The sequence below is a fragment of the Triticum urartu genome, unplaced genomic scaffold (assembly GCF_003073215.2).
Source record: "Triticum urartu cultivar G1812 unplaced genomic scaffold, Tu2.1 TuUngrouped_contig_5800, whole genome shotgun sequence".
In the NCBI taxonomy this organism is placed as follows: Eukaryota; Viridiplantae; Streptophyta; class Magnoliopsida; order Poales; family Poaceae; genus Triticum; species Triticum urartu.
The window spans coordinates 1-18,922 of record NW_024116505.1 but is presented as its reverse complement, the minus strand read 5'-3'; the positions used below and the strand labels follow the sequence as shown (position 1 = coordinate 18,922).

General features: G+C 45.5%; 1 protein-coding gene and 2 non-coding genes across 3 annotated transcripts; 2 read left to right on the top strand and 1 right to left on the bottom strand.

Moving 5' to 3' along the window:
* Positions 1-67: 67 nt before the first annotated feature.
* Positions 68-3,487, top strand: LOC125529727 (nucleosome assembly protein 1;1; the record flags this gene model as incomplete). The annotated part of the gene is given in 11 exon segments (XM_048694151.1): positions 68-111; positions 263-358; positions 1,446-1,538; positions 1,645-1,735; positions 1,805-1,866; positions 1,948-2,132; positions 2,248-2,425; positions 2,518-2,561; positions 2,718-2,925; positions 3,030-3,047; positions 3,136-3,487. Coding segments are annotated over 11 exon segments (1,082 nt in total), but the record flags the coding sequence as incomplete, so codon positions are not given.
* An 887-nt stretch (positions 3,488-4,374) lies between these two features.
* LOC125529728 lies at positions 4,375-4,535 on the top strand. The gene has a single exon (XR_007292726.1). It is a non-coding gene; the product is annotated as a U1 spliceosomal RNA (small nuclear RNA).
* An 11,149-nt stretch (positions 4,536-15,684) lies between these two features.
* TRNAA-AGC lies at positions 15,685-15,757 on the bottom strand. The gene has a single exon. It is a non-coding gene; the product is annotated as a tRNA-Ala (tRNA).
* Positions 15,758-18,922: the final 3,165 nt, after the last annotated feature.

Below are 18,922 nucleotides of genomic sequence, written 5' to 3'. Positions count from 1 at the left end.
TCCCCCTTCCCCTTCCCCTTCCCCCTCGCCGTTCCGCGCCCCTAATCGATCCGTGCTTTCCCTGCAGCCCTCAGCGCCGAGGACCGCGTCGGCCTCGTCAATGCCCTGAAGGTACGGTTACTCGTTGTTCGGCCCGGAGGCGCCCATTTCCCGTCCGATTCCGGCGCGCTTGGCCGTTTTGTGCTTGGGATGCGATGGTTGGTGGCGTGCTTTGGTTCCAGCTACCGCGGTTGCTCATTTCTCCGATCTGATTTGACTGCAGGACAAGCTGCAGAGCTTGGCGGGGCAGCATGCGGACGTGCTCGAGTCGCTCTCGCCCAATGTCAGGAGGCGTGTTGAGTTTCTGAGGGGCATTCAGGTTGAGATGGAATTCTTTCCCCTGCCTTAAATTTTACCATTCCTGTTGTGATTGGTGTACTGATGCTCCTGTGCGAGAGTACCTCATATGGAAGTGCTGATCTAAAATGAATATAGTGATTTTATTTGTATTAGGTACAAGTGATTTGTAAGGACTAGATTCATTTGTTCTGTTAAGCTAGCTAGTTCGTTTTTAGTCCAATAGTTATAGTTTCTGTACTCCCTTTTAGTGGATCACGGTTTCTTGTTGATTGGTTGTGTTGATCAGGCTAGTTAAGTTCTGATATGGAAACGAAACTATTCGGTTCCTTGCCATTTGCTTACAAAGATGGATGTTATTCTTTGGCAGAAGAAATACGCCGCTTTGTACATTAGGCCTACCTACTTATTTGTTTATGAGTGAGGCAAGGAATGTGAATGCTAAGTCATCAGGGCGGCAAACTCAGAATATAGCCAGGATGCGAATTATGAACTGAAAAAGTACTTGTGGAGTTCAATACTGAATAGAGACATTATGTCCTATTCCGCTGCCATGAGTATCTACTTTAAGAATATCGTGTTGCCTACAGCCTAGAATTAGCTTCATGGAACTTTTTGTTTGACCCAAACAACATTCTGAATTTGCCATTCAAATCTCAGTCCTGAGCTGAAGAACCTAATGCAATGTTTTCCCTCATGGTAAAGCGACCCAAGCTTTTGTATTTTACATGAGGCCTTCTAGTAGTTTGTTCTATGTTCGCAGGTTTGAAACTATAAATATTTGCTAGGTTAAGATGCAGGATCAAATGATTCAAACTATGTTAGCATTTTTTGCTGCTAGCATGTAAAACGACATTGGTTGGACCAACTTTAGGCAAGCTGCATCATTTGTATTGTTCCCATTTCCTAGTGTTTTCGTGTGTGCAGTCAACCTTATTGCTTCCAGTTTATCCTGTATCATATCAGTTATCCATGGTGAATCTTTGAAAAGTTCCATTTCTATGCATATTTGTTGGATCAGAGTAGATCAATGTCTTGAGTAAATTTCCATTTCATTGTATGATATTTGGTTGCCCAGAGAACTAACATTTATCCGTGTAATACTTCAGAGCCAACATGATGAGATTGAGACGAAGTTTTTCGAGGAACGGGCTGCCCTTGAAGCCAAGTACCAGAAGCTGTATGAACCATTGTATGCTAAGGTACGCTTACTCCATGTTTATAACGTTTCAGGCGAATATATGAAAAGATATAACTTCTGTCCATTTCCTTATGTGCAAATTGTTCCATTGTTTTGCGTTGTTTCAGAGGTATGACATTGTAAATGGAGTTGTGGAGGTTGATGGTGTTGCTAAAGAACCTACCACTGAAAATGCTGCCGAGGGGGGAGATTCAGATGGTATGAAATCAAAGTTTGCACTTCCTCTTAGAGACCACCATTCTGATGTGCTGTTAACCTCTTTTTCAGCTAAAGGTGTCCCAGATTTTTGGCTCACTGCTTTGAAAACAAATGACGTGTTGACTGAGGAGGTAATTCATAGCGTGCTGTATTTTTAGGTGTTCTTTCAGCTCCCTTAATGCGTTTCTGACTGTATACTTGCTTAATTCTAGATCCAAGAGCGTGATGAGCCTGTTTTGAAATATCTAAAGGATATCAAGTGGTCTAGAATTGATGACCCCAAGGGTTTCAAGCTTGAGTTTTTCTTTGATACAAACCCTTTCTTCAAGAACTCTGTCCTAACAAAATCCTATCATATGGTTGATGAGGATGACCCAATTTTGGAGAAAGCAATCGGGTTGGTTTTCTTTACCTACTAGTTGTTGTTTTCATGTATAGGGTTCTCATGTTCCATTATAAATGATAACTGTGTGTGCATCCATTATTAGCCTCACACATCATGTGTACTGCAGGACTGAAATTGAGTGGTATCCTGGGAAAAATGTGACACAGAAGATTCTAAAGAAGAAACCCAAGAAAGGTTCAAAGAACACCAAGCCTATTACTAAAACTGAAGAGTGTGAGAGCTTCTTCAACTTTTTCAGCCCCCCACAAGTACCTGAGGATGATGAGGACATTGATGAAGAAGCCGTATGTTCAAGATTTATTGTTTGATTCACTGAGAGCACACTATGCTTTGTTCACAATTCATACTAAACTTTTTCTTTCAATCTGTGATATAGGCTGATGAGCTTCAGGGTCAAATGGAGCATGATTATGACATTGGGTAAGTGCTGTTCATCATCTGCTGCGTTTTTTAAATGGGAACCAGAGATCATTGTCCTGCAGATAATTCCATTTCTGCACATTGAGCTGTACATTATGGTCTTAGCATAGCGCCCCTCTTGCTGATTCCGTGCTGCTGTTGGAATTTGACTTGTAGGTCTACCATAAGGGACAAGATCATCCCTCATGCTGTTTCTTGGTTTACGGGCGAGGCTGTGCAAGCTGAGGATTTTGATGATATGGAAGATGGTGACGAGGATGACGACGATGAGGATGATGATGATGATGAAGAAGATGATGAGGATGAGGACGATGATGAGGATGAGGATGAAGACGAGGAAGAGCTAAACAAGCCAACAAAGAAGGTAATCTTATCTTGCAGCCATAGAAGTGCCTATTTCTGCTCTCTGCAACATTGCTGTGTTCAACTGGCCTTGCTAACTCATTTCTTTTGTATTTGGCTGAGCAGGTGGCGGGCAAACCGAAGGTACAAACTCTCCACTAATCTCAAACACTTGCCTGGTTCCAGTTTAGCAATGATATCATCTTACAATGCATGGTAAATCGTCCGCCAGGGACCTTCAAAGGGTGGCGCACAAGGGAACGCCGAGCAACCGACTGAGTGCAAACAGCAGTAGAATTTGGTGGATGCAGTTGCATTATTTTCCCATTGAACTGCCCAGGGGGAAGGAGCTTTTATGTTGGTTGTGTTGTGCACGGGTGAGACGTTTGGTGTGGATATTACCGTAGGCATGGTTTTGTATCTGGTGGCGAGGTGATTGTGCTGGTGTGGATGGATGGTTTGGGACGGTCATGTTAGCGTATTCTTATTATGGTCTCTAGCTATATGCAGTCGAAGGACACCCTAAGATTGTGTAATTATATTTGAACTCGTAATGGAGCCTTCTAGTATTATTTTTTGTGCCATGATCTCGTGTCCATTGTGATAATGTTCTACAGTATGCGGAATGTTCATCGATGCATTTGAGATAGCTCTGTCCGAGGGAAGCACTTTGATCGTTTCGGTTCATAATTCATTTCCTAAGGTGTATTTGATGGTGCTGAATTTACGTTCCCCCTTTTAGTGGTCTGCTAGATTCATACTCCTAAGGGCATACACAGTTCATATCGCTTCATTTCCCTTGCAAATCTAAACAGCAGTGTCGAATATCACTCTTATTGACATTTACGAAAAAGAAAATTACGAGGAAAAAAAAGAGTGAATCGCCTCTTCACTGCGAAGCATCACGTATTCTTATCTTAGGTAAAAAGAAAAGCATGACCTCTTGCCACGACATTCCTGGTGTACTTGCCACACCAATGTTCAATTTCACCGCAGACGTAAACTAACTTGGCTATTTCGCAAGCTGCGCAGTTTGCCTCTCGTCATTAGATCAGTACGATTCACCTGCATAACCACGTTCTTTTAGGCCACGACCTCCCCTGCGTGATCTCGGCCATCGATCGTGTCGTGTCAACATGGGCACTTCCATCAGCTCTACACTTTGAGCAGCAGTACGAGAGAGAGAGCACGCGAGCCATACGAGCACAAAGGTTTCTTTTTTTTTATTCGACGGGGGAACGAACACCCAGCACCAGGCCGGCCGCCGGATCTGCAGGCCCAAGTCGTGCTTCATGAGGCCCAGACGGAGCGAACGCCGGCCCACCGAAACCAGCCACCGCGCTTCCCGTGCCTGCCGTTCCGCTCGCACGCGGCTGCCGCGCTCCGCTGGTTTTAGTCCCACCTCGCCCAGCGGAGGGGCGTCGGGTGGGAGAGCTGGCTATAAAGGCAGAGGGAGGTGCGCCGTGGTTCCATACTTACCTGGACGGGGTCGACGGGCGATCAACAAGGCCCGTGGCCTAAGCCAATGGCCCACATTGCACTTGGTGGGCGCGTTGACTTATCATCTCCCCAAGTGGGAGAGTGAACGTCGTAATTTGTGGTAGAGGGGGTACGCGTTCGCGCGGCCCCTGCCAATTCTTGAAAATTAAATTTTGGTCCTTGGCCTCTGCTGCGTAGCGCAAGCACTGTTGTGTTACTCTGTGCTGGTCCCAGCCAATTCATTGAAATTAAATTATGGTCCTTGCCTTTGCATAGCGCAACCATTCTGGTTTTATTCTGTTGTGGTTCCTGGTGCAACGAGCAAAGCCCATTTGTCTGAAATTAAGCGTTGGTTCTATCATTATTTGTCTGAAATTAAGCCTTGGTTCTATCATTGTAGGACATTTCATTGTTCATTCCAGTCCTTGGTCTATCGGTTGCACATACATGTCTTGATGATCAAAGTTCATAGGAAAATATAGATATACTGAACGTGATAACACAAGAAATCGAGATTTTATAATGCGTGGTAGGCTCAGTATGCTAAAGCTAGTCCAAAAGCATTGGCTTGGCGACCAGTGTCCGCCTCCTCTCGCGCATGGCCATGGCGACTAGTGTCTTTCTCCACTCGCAACCGGCACCACCCATGCTTTGCGCCATTGCCCTACGTGTCTCCATGTTGTACTCAGCTACCGCTGTCTGACTTTGCTGCTTTCGTCGACTCGGCCCTCTAGACGGTATTGCTTCGGGAATGAACGCCTTCCCCGTGTCATCACGGGCTATCGAATCGCTCCACACGATGGCTACCGCCATTGCTCACCACTGGCTCCGTGTATGGACAACTACCCTATTCCTCATAAAAGTTTTTTTTCCTGTACATACCAGTTTGTTTACCGGCCAAATTAATTTGAAAACATACCAGTTTGTTTACCGGCCAAACTAATTTGAACAAATTGCTTCATTCCTTGTACTGAGCCCACGGGCTCAACCGCTCTACATGCCAACCAAGTTTTTCTTTCTAACCACAAAGGGCCCATTGGGGGGGTGGTAACAATTTAGGGTAGAGTTGAAGCTGTTAGTGCATTATGGAGATGTGAGTTTCATGCGGTACACGTTCAACAGGCATTCTGATTTGGTGTGGTAGAGGGGGTACACGTTCGCGCGGCCCCTGCCAATTCTTGAATATTAAATTTTGGTCCTTGGCCCCTGTTGCTGCTCAGTAGGCATTCTGATTTTGTTATGTTCTGGTCCCTGGTATGTGTCGCAGAACGAGATGGTGCAAACTTTTTCAGTCCAGTCCTTGTGTGCTTGTGCTGAGGGCGCCAAAGTCAGTAGGACCAAATTTAGCTTTTAACACATGTGACATACTAAAATATAATTTTCCATGACAATTTACATGCCAATGTAAGACATAGACATTTTTCTTAATAAATGATATTTTTTGACATGGACATGTGTTCTTTTCCCCCAAAAAATAATTAAAAGAGATATGTTTTCTTTTTCATGTCTCTGGTCCATTACTGGCCCTTTTCTCCATCTATGTCTAGTGTTTACAACTCCCCTTCAAGCACCACCAGCGAATCCGTGGATTCGTCTCCCTTCTGTCTACCGCTTCAATGGTTGATATGTTTTTTTTTGTGTGTTTCTGATCAATTACCAACCCTTTTCCCTACCGATGGCTAGAGTTTATAATTCCCCTCCAAGCACCACCAGCGAGCCCGTGGATGTGCCTCCTTCTGCCCATCGTTCCAGTGGCCGATGGTGGGGTGAAGAACCCTGGTGCCTCTGCTTTGGCTAGTAGTTTAGGTTAGGGTTTTTAGTTCTCGCAGGGCGACGGGGGGTGTGGTAACAATTTAGGGTAGAGTTGAAGCTGTTAGTGCATTATGGAGATGTGAGTTTCATGCGGTACACGTTCAACAGGCATTCTGATTTGGTGTGGTAGAGGGGGTACACGTTCGCGCGGCCCCTGCCAATTCTTGAATATTAAATTTTGGTCCTTGGCCCCTGTTGCTGCTCAGTAGGCATTCTGATTTTGTTATGTTCTGGTCCCTGGTATGTGTCGCAGAACGAGATGGTGCAAACTTTTTCAGTCCAGTCCTTGTGTGCTTGTGCTGAGGGCGCCAAAGTCAGTAGGACCAAATTTAGCTTTTAACACATGTGACATACTAAAATATAATTTTCCATGACAATTTACATGCCAATGTAAGACATAGACATTTTTCTTAATAAATGATATTTTTTGACATGGACATGTGTTCTTTACCCCCAAAAAATAATTAAAAGAGATATGTTTTCTTTTTCATGTCTCTGGTCCATTACTGGCCCTTTTCTCCATCTATGTCTAGTGTTTACAACTCCCCTTCAAGCACCACCAGCGAATCCGTGGATTCGTCTCCCTTCTGTCTACCGCTTCAATGGTTGATATGTTTTTTTTGTGTGTTTCTGATCAATTACCAACCCTTTTCCCTACCGATGGCTAGAGTTTATAATTCCCCTCCAAGCACCACCAGCGAGCCCGTGGATGTGCCTCCTTCTGCCCATCGTTCCAGTGGCCGATGGTGGGGTGAAGAACCCTGGTGCCTCTGCTTTGGCTAGTAGTTTAGGTTAGGGTTTTTAGTTCTCGCAGGGCGACGGGGGGTGTGGTAACAATTTAGGGTAGAGTTGAAGCTGTTAGTGCATTATGGAGATGTGAGTTTCATGCGGTACACGTTCAACAGGCATTCTGATTTGGTGTGGTAGAGGGGGTACACGTTCGCGCGGCCCCTGCCAATTCTTGAATATTAAATTTTGGTCCTTGGCCCCTGTTGCTGCTCAGTAGGCATTCTGATTTTGTTATGTTCTGGTCCCTGGTATGTGTCGCAGAACGAGATGGTGCAAACTTTTTCAGTCCAGTCCTTGTGTGCTTGTGCTGAGGGCGCCAAAGTCAGTAGGACCAAATTTAGCTTTTAACACATGTGACATACTAAAATATAATTTTCCATGACAATTTACATGCCAATGTAAGACATAGACATTTTTCTTAATAAATGATATTTTTTGACATGGACATGTGTTCTTTACCCCCAAAAAATAATTAAAAGAGATATGTTTTCTTTTTCATGTCTCTGGTCCATTACTGGCCCTTTTCTCCATCTATGTCTAGTGTTTACAACTCCCCTTCAAGCACCACCAGCGAATCCGTGGATTCGTCTCCCTTCTGTCTACCGCTTCAATGGTTGATATGTTTTTTTTGTGTGTTTCTGATCAATTACCAACCCTTTTCCCTACCGATGGCTAGAGTTTATAATTCCCCTCCAAGCACCACCAGCGAGCCCGTGGATGTGCCTCCTTCTGCCCATCGTTCCAGTGGCCGATGGTGGGGTGAAGAACCCTGGTGCCTCTGCTTTGGCTAGTAGTTTAGGTTAGGGTTTTTAGTTCTCGCAGGGCGACGGGGGGTGTGGTAACAATTTAGGGTAGAGTTGAAGCTGTTAGTGCATTATGGAGATGTGAGTTTCATGCGGTACACGTTCAACAGGCATTCTGATTTGGTGTGGTAGAGGGGGTACACGTTCGCGCGGCCCCTGCCAATTCTTGAATATTAAATTTTGGTCCTTGGCCCCTGTTGCTGCTCAGTAGGCATTCTGATTTTGTTATGTTCTGGTCCCTGGTATGTGTCGCAGAACGAGATGGTGCAAACTTTTTCAGTCCAGTCCTTGTGTGCTTGTGCTGAGGGCGCCAAAGTCAGTAGGACCAAATTTAGCTTTTAACACATGTGACATACTAAAATATAATTTTCCATGACAATTTACATGCCAATGTAAGACATAGACATTTTTCTTAATAAATGATATTTTTTGACATGGACATGTGTTCTTTACCCCCAAAAAATAATTAAAAGAGATATGTTTTCTTTTTCATGTCTCTGGTCCATTACTGGCCCTTTTCTCCATCTATGTCTAGTGTTTACAACTCCCCTTCAAGCACCACCAGCGAATCCGTGGATTCGTCTCCCTTCTGTCTACCGCTTCAATGGTTGATATGTTTTTTTTGTGTGTTTCTGATCAATTACCAACCCTTTTCCCTACCGATGGCTAGAGTTTATAATTCCCCTCCAAGCACCACCAGCGAGCCCGTGGATGTGCCTCCTTCTGCCCATCGTTCCAGTGGCCGATGGTGGGGTGAAGAACCCTGGTGCCTCTGCTTTGGCTAGTAGTTTAGGTTAGGGTTTTTAGTTCTCGCAGGGCGACGGGGGGTGTGGTAACAATTTAGGGTAGAGTTGAAGCTGTTAGTGCATTATGGAGATGTGAGTTTCATGCGGTACACGTTCAACAGGCATTCTGATTTGGTGTGGTAGAGGGGGTACACGTTCGCGCGGCCCCTGCCAATTCTTGAATATTAAATTTTGGTCCTTGGCCCCTGTTGCTGCTCAGTAGGCATTCTGATTTTGTTATGTTCTGGTCCCTGGTATGTGTCGCAGAACGAGATGGTGCAAACTTTTTCAGTCCAGTCCTTGTGTGCTTGTGCTGAGGGCGCCAAAGTCAGTAGGACCAAATTTAGCTTTTAACACATGTGACATACTAAAATATAATTTTCCATGACAATTTACATGCCAATGTAAGACATAGACATTTTTCTTAATAAATGATATTTTTTGACATGGACATGTGTTCTTTACCCCCAAAAAATAATTAAAAGAGATATGTTTTCTTTTTCATGTCTCTGGTCCATTACTGGCCCTTTTCTCCATCTATGTCTAGTGTTTACAACTCCCCTTCAAGCACCACCAGCGAATCCGTGGATTCGTCTCCCTTCTGTCTACCGCTTCAATGGTTGATATGTTTTTTTTGTGTGTTTCTGATCAATTACCAACCCTTTTCCCTACCGATGGCTAGAGTTTATAATTCCCCTCCAAGCACCACCAGCGAGCCCGTGGATGTGCCTCCTTCTGCCCATCGTTCCAGTGGCCGATGGTGGGGTGAAGAACCCTGGTGCCTCTGCTTTGGCTAGTAGTTTAGGTTAGGGTTTTTAGTTCTCGCAGGGCGACGGGGGGTGTGGTAACAATTTAGGGTAGAGTTGAAGCTGTTAGTGCATTATGGAGATGTGAGTTTCATGCGGTACACGTTCAACAGGCATTCTGATTTGGTGTGGTAGAGGGGGTACACGTTCGCGCGGCCCCTGCCAATTCTTGAATATTAAATTTTGGTCCTTGGCCCCTGTTGCTGCTCAGTAGGCATTCTGATTTTGTTATGTTCTGGTCCCTGGTATGTGTCGCAGAACGAGATGGTGCAAACTTTTTCAGTCCAGTCCTTGTGTGCTTGTGCTGAGGGCGCCAAAGTCAGTAGGACCAAATTTAGCTTTTAACACATGTGACATACTAAAATATAATTTTCCATGACAATTTACATGCCAATGTAAGACATAGACATTTTTCTTAATAAATGATATTTTTTGACATGGACATGTGTTCTTTACCCCCAAAAAATAATTAAAAGAGATATGTTTTCTTTTTCATGTCTCTGGTCCATTACTGGCCCTTTTCTCCATCTATGTCTAGTGTTTACAACTCCCCTTCAAGCACCACCAGCGAATCCGTGGATTCGTCTCCCTTCTGTCTACCGCTTCAATGGTTGATATGTTTTTTTTGTGTGTTTCTGATCAATTACCAACCCTTTTCCCTACCGATGGCTAGAGTTTATAATTCCCCTCCAAGCACCACCAGCGAGCCCGTGGATGTGCCTCCTTCTGCCCATCGTTCCAGTGGCCGATGGTGGGGTGAAGAACCCTGGTGCCTCTGCTTTGGCTAGTAGTTTAGGTTAGGGTTTTTAGTTCTCGCAGGGCGACGGGGGGTGTGGTAACAATTTAGGGTAGAGTTGAAGCTGTTAGTGCATTATGGAGATGTGAGTTTCATGCGGTACACGTTCAACAGGCATTCTGATTTGGTGTGGTAGAGGGGGTACACGTTCGCGCGGCCCCTGCCAATTCTTGAATATTAAATTTTGGTCCTTGGCCCCTGTTGCTGCTCAGTAGGCATTCTGATTTTGTTATGTTCTGGTCCCTGGTATGTGTCGCAGAACGAGATGGTGCAAACTTTTTCAGTCCAGTCCTTGTGTGCTTGTGCTGAGGGCGCCAAAGTCAGTAGGACCAAATTTAGCTTTTAACACATGTGACATACTAAAATATAATTTTCCATGACAATTTACATGCCAATGTAAGACATAGACATTTTTCTTAATAAATGATATTTTTTGACATGGACATGTGTTCTTTACCCCCAAAAAATAATTAAAAGAGATATGTTTTCTTTTTCATGTCTCTGGTCCATTACTGGCCCTTTTCTCCATCTATGTCTAGTGTTTACAACTCCCCTTCAAGCACCACCAGCGAATCCGTGGATTCGTCTCCCTTCTGTCTACCGCTTCAATGGTTGATATGTTTTTTTTGTGTGTTTCTGATCAATTACCAACCCTTTTCCCTACCGATGGCTAGAGTTTATAATTCCCCTCCAAGCACCACCAGCGAGCCCGTGGATGTGCCTCCTTCTGCCCATCGTTCCAGTGGCCGATGGTGGGGTGAAGAACCCTGGTGCCTCTGCTTTGGCTAGTAGTTTAGGTTAGGGTTTTTAGTTCTCGCAGGGCGACGGGGGGTGTGGTAACAATTTAGGGTAGAGTTGAAGCTGTTAGTGCATTATGGAGATGTGAGTTTCATGCGGTACACGTTCAACAGGCATTCTGATTTGGTGTGGTAGAGGGGGTACACGTTCGCGCGGCCCCTGCCAATTCTTGAATATTAAATTTTGGTCCTTGGCCCCTGTTGCTGCTCAGTAGGCATTCTGATTTTGTTATGTTCTGGTCCCTGGTATGTGTCGCAGAACGAGATGGTGCAAACTTTTTCAGTCCAGTCCTTGTGTGCTTGTGCTGAGGGCGCCAAAGTCAGTAGGACCAAATTTAGCTTTTAACACATGTGACATACTAAAATATAATTTTCCATGACAATTTACATGCCAATGTAAGACATAGACATTTTTCTTAATAAATGATATTTTTTGACATGGACATGTGTTCTTTACCCCCAAAAAATAATTAAAAGAGATATGTTTTCTTTTTCATGTCTCTGGTCCATTACTGGCCCTTTTCTCCATCTATGTCTAGTGTTTACAACTCCCCTTCAAGCACCACCAGCGAATCCGTGGATTCGTCTCCCTTCTGTCTACCGCTTCAATGGTTGATATGTTTTTTTGTGTGTGTTTCTGATCAATTACCAACCCTTTTCCCTACTGATGGCTAGAGTTTATAATTCCCCTCCAAGCACCACCAGCGAGCCCGTGGATGTGCCTCCTTCTGCCCATCGTTCCAGTGGCCGATGGTGGGGTGAAGAACCCTGGTGCCTCTGCTTTGGCTAGTAGTTTAGGTTAGGGTTTTTAGTTCTTGCAGGGCGACGTTCGGGTGGACGCCACACTCCTTCGTTGAGTTGGTCTGACCGGCTTCGATTCTCATTTAGTTCGTCCATCTGGCCGAAATCGACAGAGCTTCGGCATACATTCCTCTCGTTTCTTTGGGGCGCGAGGTTAGGGTTCCTCGTCATGCGTGGGTGACAACGAGTTATGGTATCACACACTTTAGGTCGATTCAAGGGTTTAACGATGTTGATTGTGGCTCCAGGGCACTGATCCTAAAGGGCATGCGCATGAAGACTTCCCGAATATTATCGACAAGGTCGGTCTGGCTCCGATAGGTGAGCTGCGACAACGGCCAATTGGCAGCTCGCCCTACCGGTAGTATTGGTCGTTTTGTGGTCCATAAATATCTTGATGTATTTTTTTTATTATGTTTGGGATGCTTGTCTGATGAACTTTTATAAGAGATACGGTTGCTCTTTTCCAAAGAAAAAGAAGGAAATGTTTTCTTAGGCAACGATATTTTTTTGAGACAGTTTTTTTAGGGCATTTTTTAGACAAAGTGTTTTTTTTAGGTACGAATTTAACGCAACGCACACCGACTACCAGTCTACGGCCCAGCAAGGAAAAAAGGGCCGGGCTTAGGGTCGCGGCGGCCGGTCCAACCAATCGTGCCATTCGTGCTGCGGCGGAGTCTGCTACTGGGGGGCGCGGACGAGAGCCAGCGAACGAGGGGTCGAGCGGTGGCTTCCGGGCGCTGGCGTCCCGGTCGTCGGAGCAGCAGGGCGAGATCGACGAGCTGGAGGCCCGCAAGTCCTCCCTCCGCGCCGCCAACTCCGCCATGTCCTCCACCATGTGGGCCTGGAGGGAGGAGCTGGTCAAGCTCGCCGCCATGCCCTCCCCGCCCATCACCGCCGCCCGCCTCCGCCACATCTACGGCGAGGAGGACCTCGCCGTCCCGGCGCCCAAGCCGTCAGGTATGCTCCTCGCTGCTTTCCCGCGATACTGCCGCAGTGATATACCGATTCTCCCTGCCGTAGCTACTACAGATTTGTCATTTTTCTCAGAAAAAAAAAGAACCTTCAGATTTATCACTACATTTGTGGGGGCTGATGCTAGTCTGAACCTGAAGGCATGTTTTAGCTTGTAGGGGTAGATCGTTAATCAGCCAATCCTTTGTTCACATTGATTCTGAAGCATGTTAAACCTGCATTTATCTGTGTACTGGATAGTGTATTTACAGAGATTGTGGCATTGCACTCCACATTTGGAGGTGCTGTGTAGTAGGCATCAAAAGGGGTTTGAGTATTGGAGGTGATGTGTTCATTTTAGGAGTTCAGGGCAGGCGGATGTGTACTGGAACTGGAACTGGAACTGTGTAGAGTTTTCTTTGTCCATGTTATTATTTGGCTGGAATTTCATGCTGGTTGGACATCATAGTCCTCCGAGGTTTCATTTTCCATCATAAAACAGTAGTAGCTCGAAATGCTAGAAGAGGTGCTTCACTGTATGCAATGCGTAGGTTATGTACTAATATGCAAAATGGCTTTTTGATCCTATATTTTCGGGCCGATTCGGTGTTCGTCAGGTATCCCATTATATTGTGTCCAAGTTTGCATGTCTTTGTTTAGTCTGATGATGGACAAAACAAATGGGTAGGATCACAGGATTTACATATTGATTCTTGGCATCAGTTGTGGATATTGTTGGACTCTCTGTGTTGAAATTGAGCTGATCCCAAGGCATGCCATAATTTGCATGTAAGGCCATGTGTGCTCTTCACTTGGTGGTACCGTACCCATGAGCATTTGCCTTCCTTCTTGAACAGTTGGATCATATTTGGCTGACAACCTCAAGGCATGACAGCACACATCAATGCACATTGCTCACAACAAAAGAACCAGGAGCACAAACAGTGCGCTGTTTAGTTTTTGTCGAGCAGTTCTACATACTGTATTTTTATTTATTTTTTGACAACTGTAAATTTATTGATGCACCATGGCGGGACATAACATTTGCCTTTTCAATCTGCAGGCCCTGATGCCGAGGAGGAACATGTTCCCCTAAAAATAACATGAACTCTTCCCCAATGCTTGTTGTCAAATTGCAGAACTGGTCCAGATTAGCTTTGCACTGAGTTGCAAACATGGTTTCCGTCGACCTAACATAAAGAACATTGTCTCCTCGTGGCGCTGTTTTATGCAGCTAATGGACAGCGCTGAGAAAGTCTTGTGTAGAAGCTCATGTGTTGTTGTCCTTGCACTTGATATTTCTTACCTGGATGTCTTCACACACAAACAACTATGAGATGTATAGCTCTCGTTTGAGCTCGTTTAGGGCTTTGGTTGTGTCGATTGCTCTCGCCTCTTTTTCTGTTCTGTTGTGTTTCTTCCAGGCTCTCAGCATTGGAGACAAAAACCGAGCCAAAGCTCCTGAAGAAATGGAAAGCATTTGGTTGGGTAACTCAGTTGGATGCTGGTGATGTTTAGCTTTTTCTCACGCCGGTTCGATCTCTTGGTACAGTAAATGGCATGTTGCAGTGCCCTGTGGTGTTACCATAGTTCGCTCCACTTTGCTTGCTTGTGAGGGGAGCCCTTCTCTGGTCTGATTTTGCCATAGTTCACTTGGTTGAGAACTAGACGTTGCTTTACCAGATATATGGTGATATTTGCTGAAGCATAGTATCGCTCTGGTCTGATTATTTCTTGTACTGTGGGAACTGCATTCACTGGAGGAGATTTTGGGTTTGACAGTATTTTCAGATCTAAAAAAACCATTCGTTTGGGGACGTCCAACATTCCAGTAACTGCATTTACTGATGGAGAATTTGGATTTCACAGTATTTTTCAGATGTAAAAAGATCATTCGTTTGGGGACGTCCAACATTCCAGTAACTGCATTCACTGATGGGGAGCCCTTCTCTGGTCTGATTTTGCCATAGTTCACTTGGTTGAGAACTAGACGTTGCTTTACCAGATATATGTGATATTTGCTGAAGCATAGGATCGCTCCGGTCTGATTATTTCTTGTACTGTGGGAACTGCATTCACTAGAGGAGATTTTGGGTTTGACAGTATTTTTTAGATCTAAAAAAACCATTCGTTTGGGGACGTCCAACATTCCAGTAACTGCATTTACTGATGGAGAATTTGGATTTCACAGTATTTTTCAGATGTAAAAAAAATCATTCGTTTGGGGATGTCCAACATTCCAGTAACTGCATTCACTGATGGGGAATTTGGATTTCACAGTATTTTTCAGATGTAAAAAAAATCATTCGTTTGGGGATGTCCAACATTCCAGTAACTGCATTCACTGATGGGGAATTTGGATTTCACAGTATTTTTCAGATGTAAAAAAAATCATTCGTTTGGGGATGTCCAACATTCCAGTAACTGCATTCATTGATGGGGAGCCCTTCTCTGGTCTGATTTTGCCATAGTTCACTTGGTTGAGAACTAGACGTTGCTTTACCAGATATATGGTGATATTTGCTGAAGCATAGGATCGCTCCGGTCTTATTATTTCTTGTACTGTGGGAACTGCATTCACTGGAGGAGATTTTGGGTTTGACAGTATTTTCAGATCTAAAAAAACCATTCGTTTGGGGACGTCCAAATCATTCGTTTGGGGACGTCCAACATTCCAGTAACTGCATTCACTTGGTTGAGAACTAGACGTTGCTTTACCAGATATATGGTGATATTTGCTGAAGCATAGGATCGCTCCGGTCTGATTATTTCTTGTACTGTGGGAACTGCATTCACTGGAGGAGATTTTGGGTTTGACAGTATTTTCAGATCTAAAAAAACCATTCGTTTGGGGACGTCCAAATCATTCGTTTGGGGACGTCCAACATTCCAGTAACTGCATTCACTGATGGGGAATTTGGATTTCACAGTATTTTTCAGATGTGCGAAAAAAATTAAGTGGAGAAGTGGGGTATCGATCCCCATACCTCTCGCATGCTAAGCGAGCGCTCTACCATCTGAGCTACATCCCCTCGATGTTAGCTTTCGTTAATCTATCTTAATAACATGGTCACTAAGGAGGAACTCGAGTGCTTGTTTAGGACGAGCTTGACGGGCGACGGCTTCTTCCGCGTCCGTAACTTTCCATGCCCACTTCAGGAGGCCTTCACCAGTGCGGCAGTGCGGCTAGGTGAGTGGCACACACACTGGAGGCTAAACCCCCTCTAAAAGCTCGGATAACCAAGTAGTCTGTGATCCTTGCTTGGGATGGTGTTGCGACACATGGTGAAGTATTGAAACGGTTCGCCGCTCCCTTGCTGGATGCTCATCAGTTCGTCCACGGCACCAGCTCTGGTGCGGACCCCTTGGAAGTTTGAGATCAACTTGAGACATGCTAGTTCAAGAGGATGGACAGAAGGAGGTGAGTCCACAACCTTCCGACGGTCCCCTTGAGGGTGGCTACTAGGTATTTCTCCATGATGTGCTCATTTCCTCGCCAACGGCCTCTATGGTTGTGACATATGTGTAGGGACTCTTTGGGAGCCGTCGCCCTGTCGGAACGCTCAATGGAGTGGACTCCGGTGCCCCTCGCCCAGGGAGCCGCTCAAAGTTCTTCTGGCGGTGCTAGACAAACCTAAATTCGTCGCCCCAAGGAGCAACTTTGTTGGCATGAGTTGAAGTTGCATGAGCTTCCTCCAGATCTGCGTGATGATGAGAATGGTCGTCGCCTTTTTTGGCTGTTCAACTTGCCCCTTAGGTAATAAGAGCTCTGGTCTCCCGAATGCGGCCAGCTCGAGGAGTCAGGGACTCACAGAGTTGTCTTGCATATTGTGGGGGTGTGACGATCATTGGTACACACAACCTTCACCTTTGCTTTCAACTACTGGGTGAAGGGCCAAGCTTCTTGACCCCCCTACCCCCCCTCCAAGAGGTGGGGATATGCTCTTCCTGTGCTTTGTCATGCACAAACAAATTCTGAGATACTTGGGTCACGACGGCTTCCCCATGCTCTTTCTCTACTCGGACCTCCTTCTCCAACTACTCCAAATTCTCCTTCGGGGATGATGACTTATTTCTATATGCCACCGCCCTATCCGATGCAGATTGCCCCAATCGTTTCTTCTTGTTACTTGGTTCTGGCCTTCTTTGCTACGAAGACTATCCCATATAAAAGGTCATCTAAGGCATAGAAAGATCATTAGGGCATTCAGAGTTAGTCATACTTGGGTCACGACGGCTTCCTGATGCTCTTTCTCTACTCGGACCTCCTTCTCCAACTACTCCAAATTCTCCTTCGGGGATGATGACTTATTTCTATATGCCACCGCCCTATCCGATGCAGATTGCCCCAATCGTTTCTTCTTGTTACTTGGTTCTGGCCTTCTTTGCTACGAAGACTATCCCATATAAAAGGTCATCTAAGGCATAGAAAGATCATTAGGGCATTCAGAGTTAGTCATATTTACCGAATCCAAGGTGGTGAGTTTCCTAGCAAGCTGCCCAACATCTCCATAAAGATGATTGTGGACAATGTCGAGCAAAGTTGTAGTTATCTTCATGGACTTGTTCTGTTGGGCCCCATGGTTGGTATCAAATGTCGACGATTAATCCAGCAGCGATCTCATGATCAATATGTAGTCATGTCTGAAATTAGATAGAGAGGTGATACCCGAACGGGAATTAGTTAGCGATGAAGGTGACACATTGGTTTTACCTAAGTTCAGCCGCCGAATGGACAGAGACCTACATTGTGCATAACTAATGTTATTAACCGATGTAGGATTAGAATGATCAAGAATTGCTGAATTGTGTTACATGACTCTTTTCTCTAGAGCACATAATACATCTAGCGTCTTCATGGAATAGACTTTGGATCCATGATTATATCTCCCTGTACAGTCGAAGGAGCCGTGAGGTTGAGGGAAGATTAAGAACACAATAGTTTTAACACCCCCCTGACGGAAGCGGCGATATGGGTCATACTCCCTTCTTTCCGGTTTATAAGGCTCAATTTAAAAATCTCACCAACCAAGATAGATGGTGAGTGGTGGAATACTTTTTGTAGTTTGTAAAAGCACCCAATTAATGCTCTTGTTTTCCTCAAAAAAGTATGTTTACCAATGCATTAATTGCAATGCATGCATGCATAGATTACATGCATTGGTCGATTTTCTCTTAATACTTGCATGCAATGATTTAATGCACCTTGGAATCTGAACATGTGATGGGAATCAACCAAATTGAGCCTTATAAAATAAAAAAAACTAAAATTTTGAGATAAACCCTATAAACCGAAAAAGAGGGAGTACCTGCATATGGTCATATTATCTGGTCTGTTAGATGGACTGAATCGGTAGTTGGGCAGCACAATGAATGCCGCGCCCGTGAGCCATGGAAATTGGCGTATGTCAGGAGAAAAGCACGGTGCACGTATAATATGGCGTATGTATATTACCTCGGTGGTTGGGATAGACTCACACGAAGCGAGGGGATGGCGTTGCGTTCTGGTGTTGGACCGGTGGTCCTCTTGCAACCTCGTAATTGGACCATGATCCAGAAGTTTTTCAGAAGATACCCGACAAATCAGTAGACATAAACTAGCCCCACGATGAGGACACACATGCCCAACAACATAGGAAAACCCATCAGATTCGTGGCCTTGAGAACGATCCTTGACAGTTCTCAGTTGGAAGTGGATCTCGTTGGGGCCTGCTGGTATGCATACTCAGAGCATCTCCAGCCCGTTGGCCCTCCCAGGAGGCATTTTTTTCGTCTCTTGGGGAGCTGCCGGCGACAAATTTGGCCTGGGAGGATAATATTTTCCACTCGTTGCACCCCCCACGAGCAGTGTTAAGCTTCATGGAGACGGCGGCATTTCGTCGAGCAGGTTGTAGACGGCGTCGTGGCATCTTGACCGCGGCGGCGTTGACGACCTCCAGTCAGTGGAGGAGCTCGAGGAGTCATCCAGCAGCCGAAGGCTGACGTCGAGCCGCCGGTCATGCCGGCGAAGGAGTCGCCCCGTGCACCCGGAGAGCGAGCGCCGGCATGGCATCGCGGAGCCTGTGGTGTGCTAGAAGTACAACGCCCTGAGATGGCCAACGACACCGGGCTGCTCTGATTCGCATCACTGGCACCGGTGGGCGCTGCGGTCGACGGACTCGCCGGAGAAGACGTTGCAAAGTGCACGGCACGGTCCC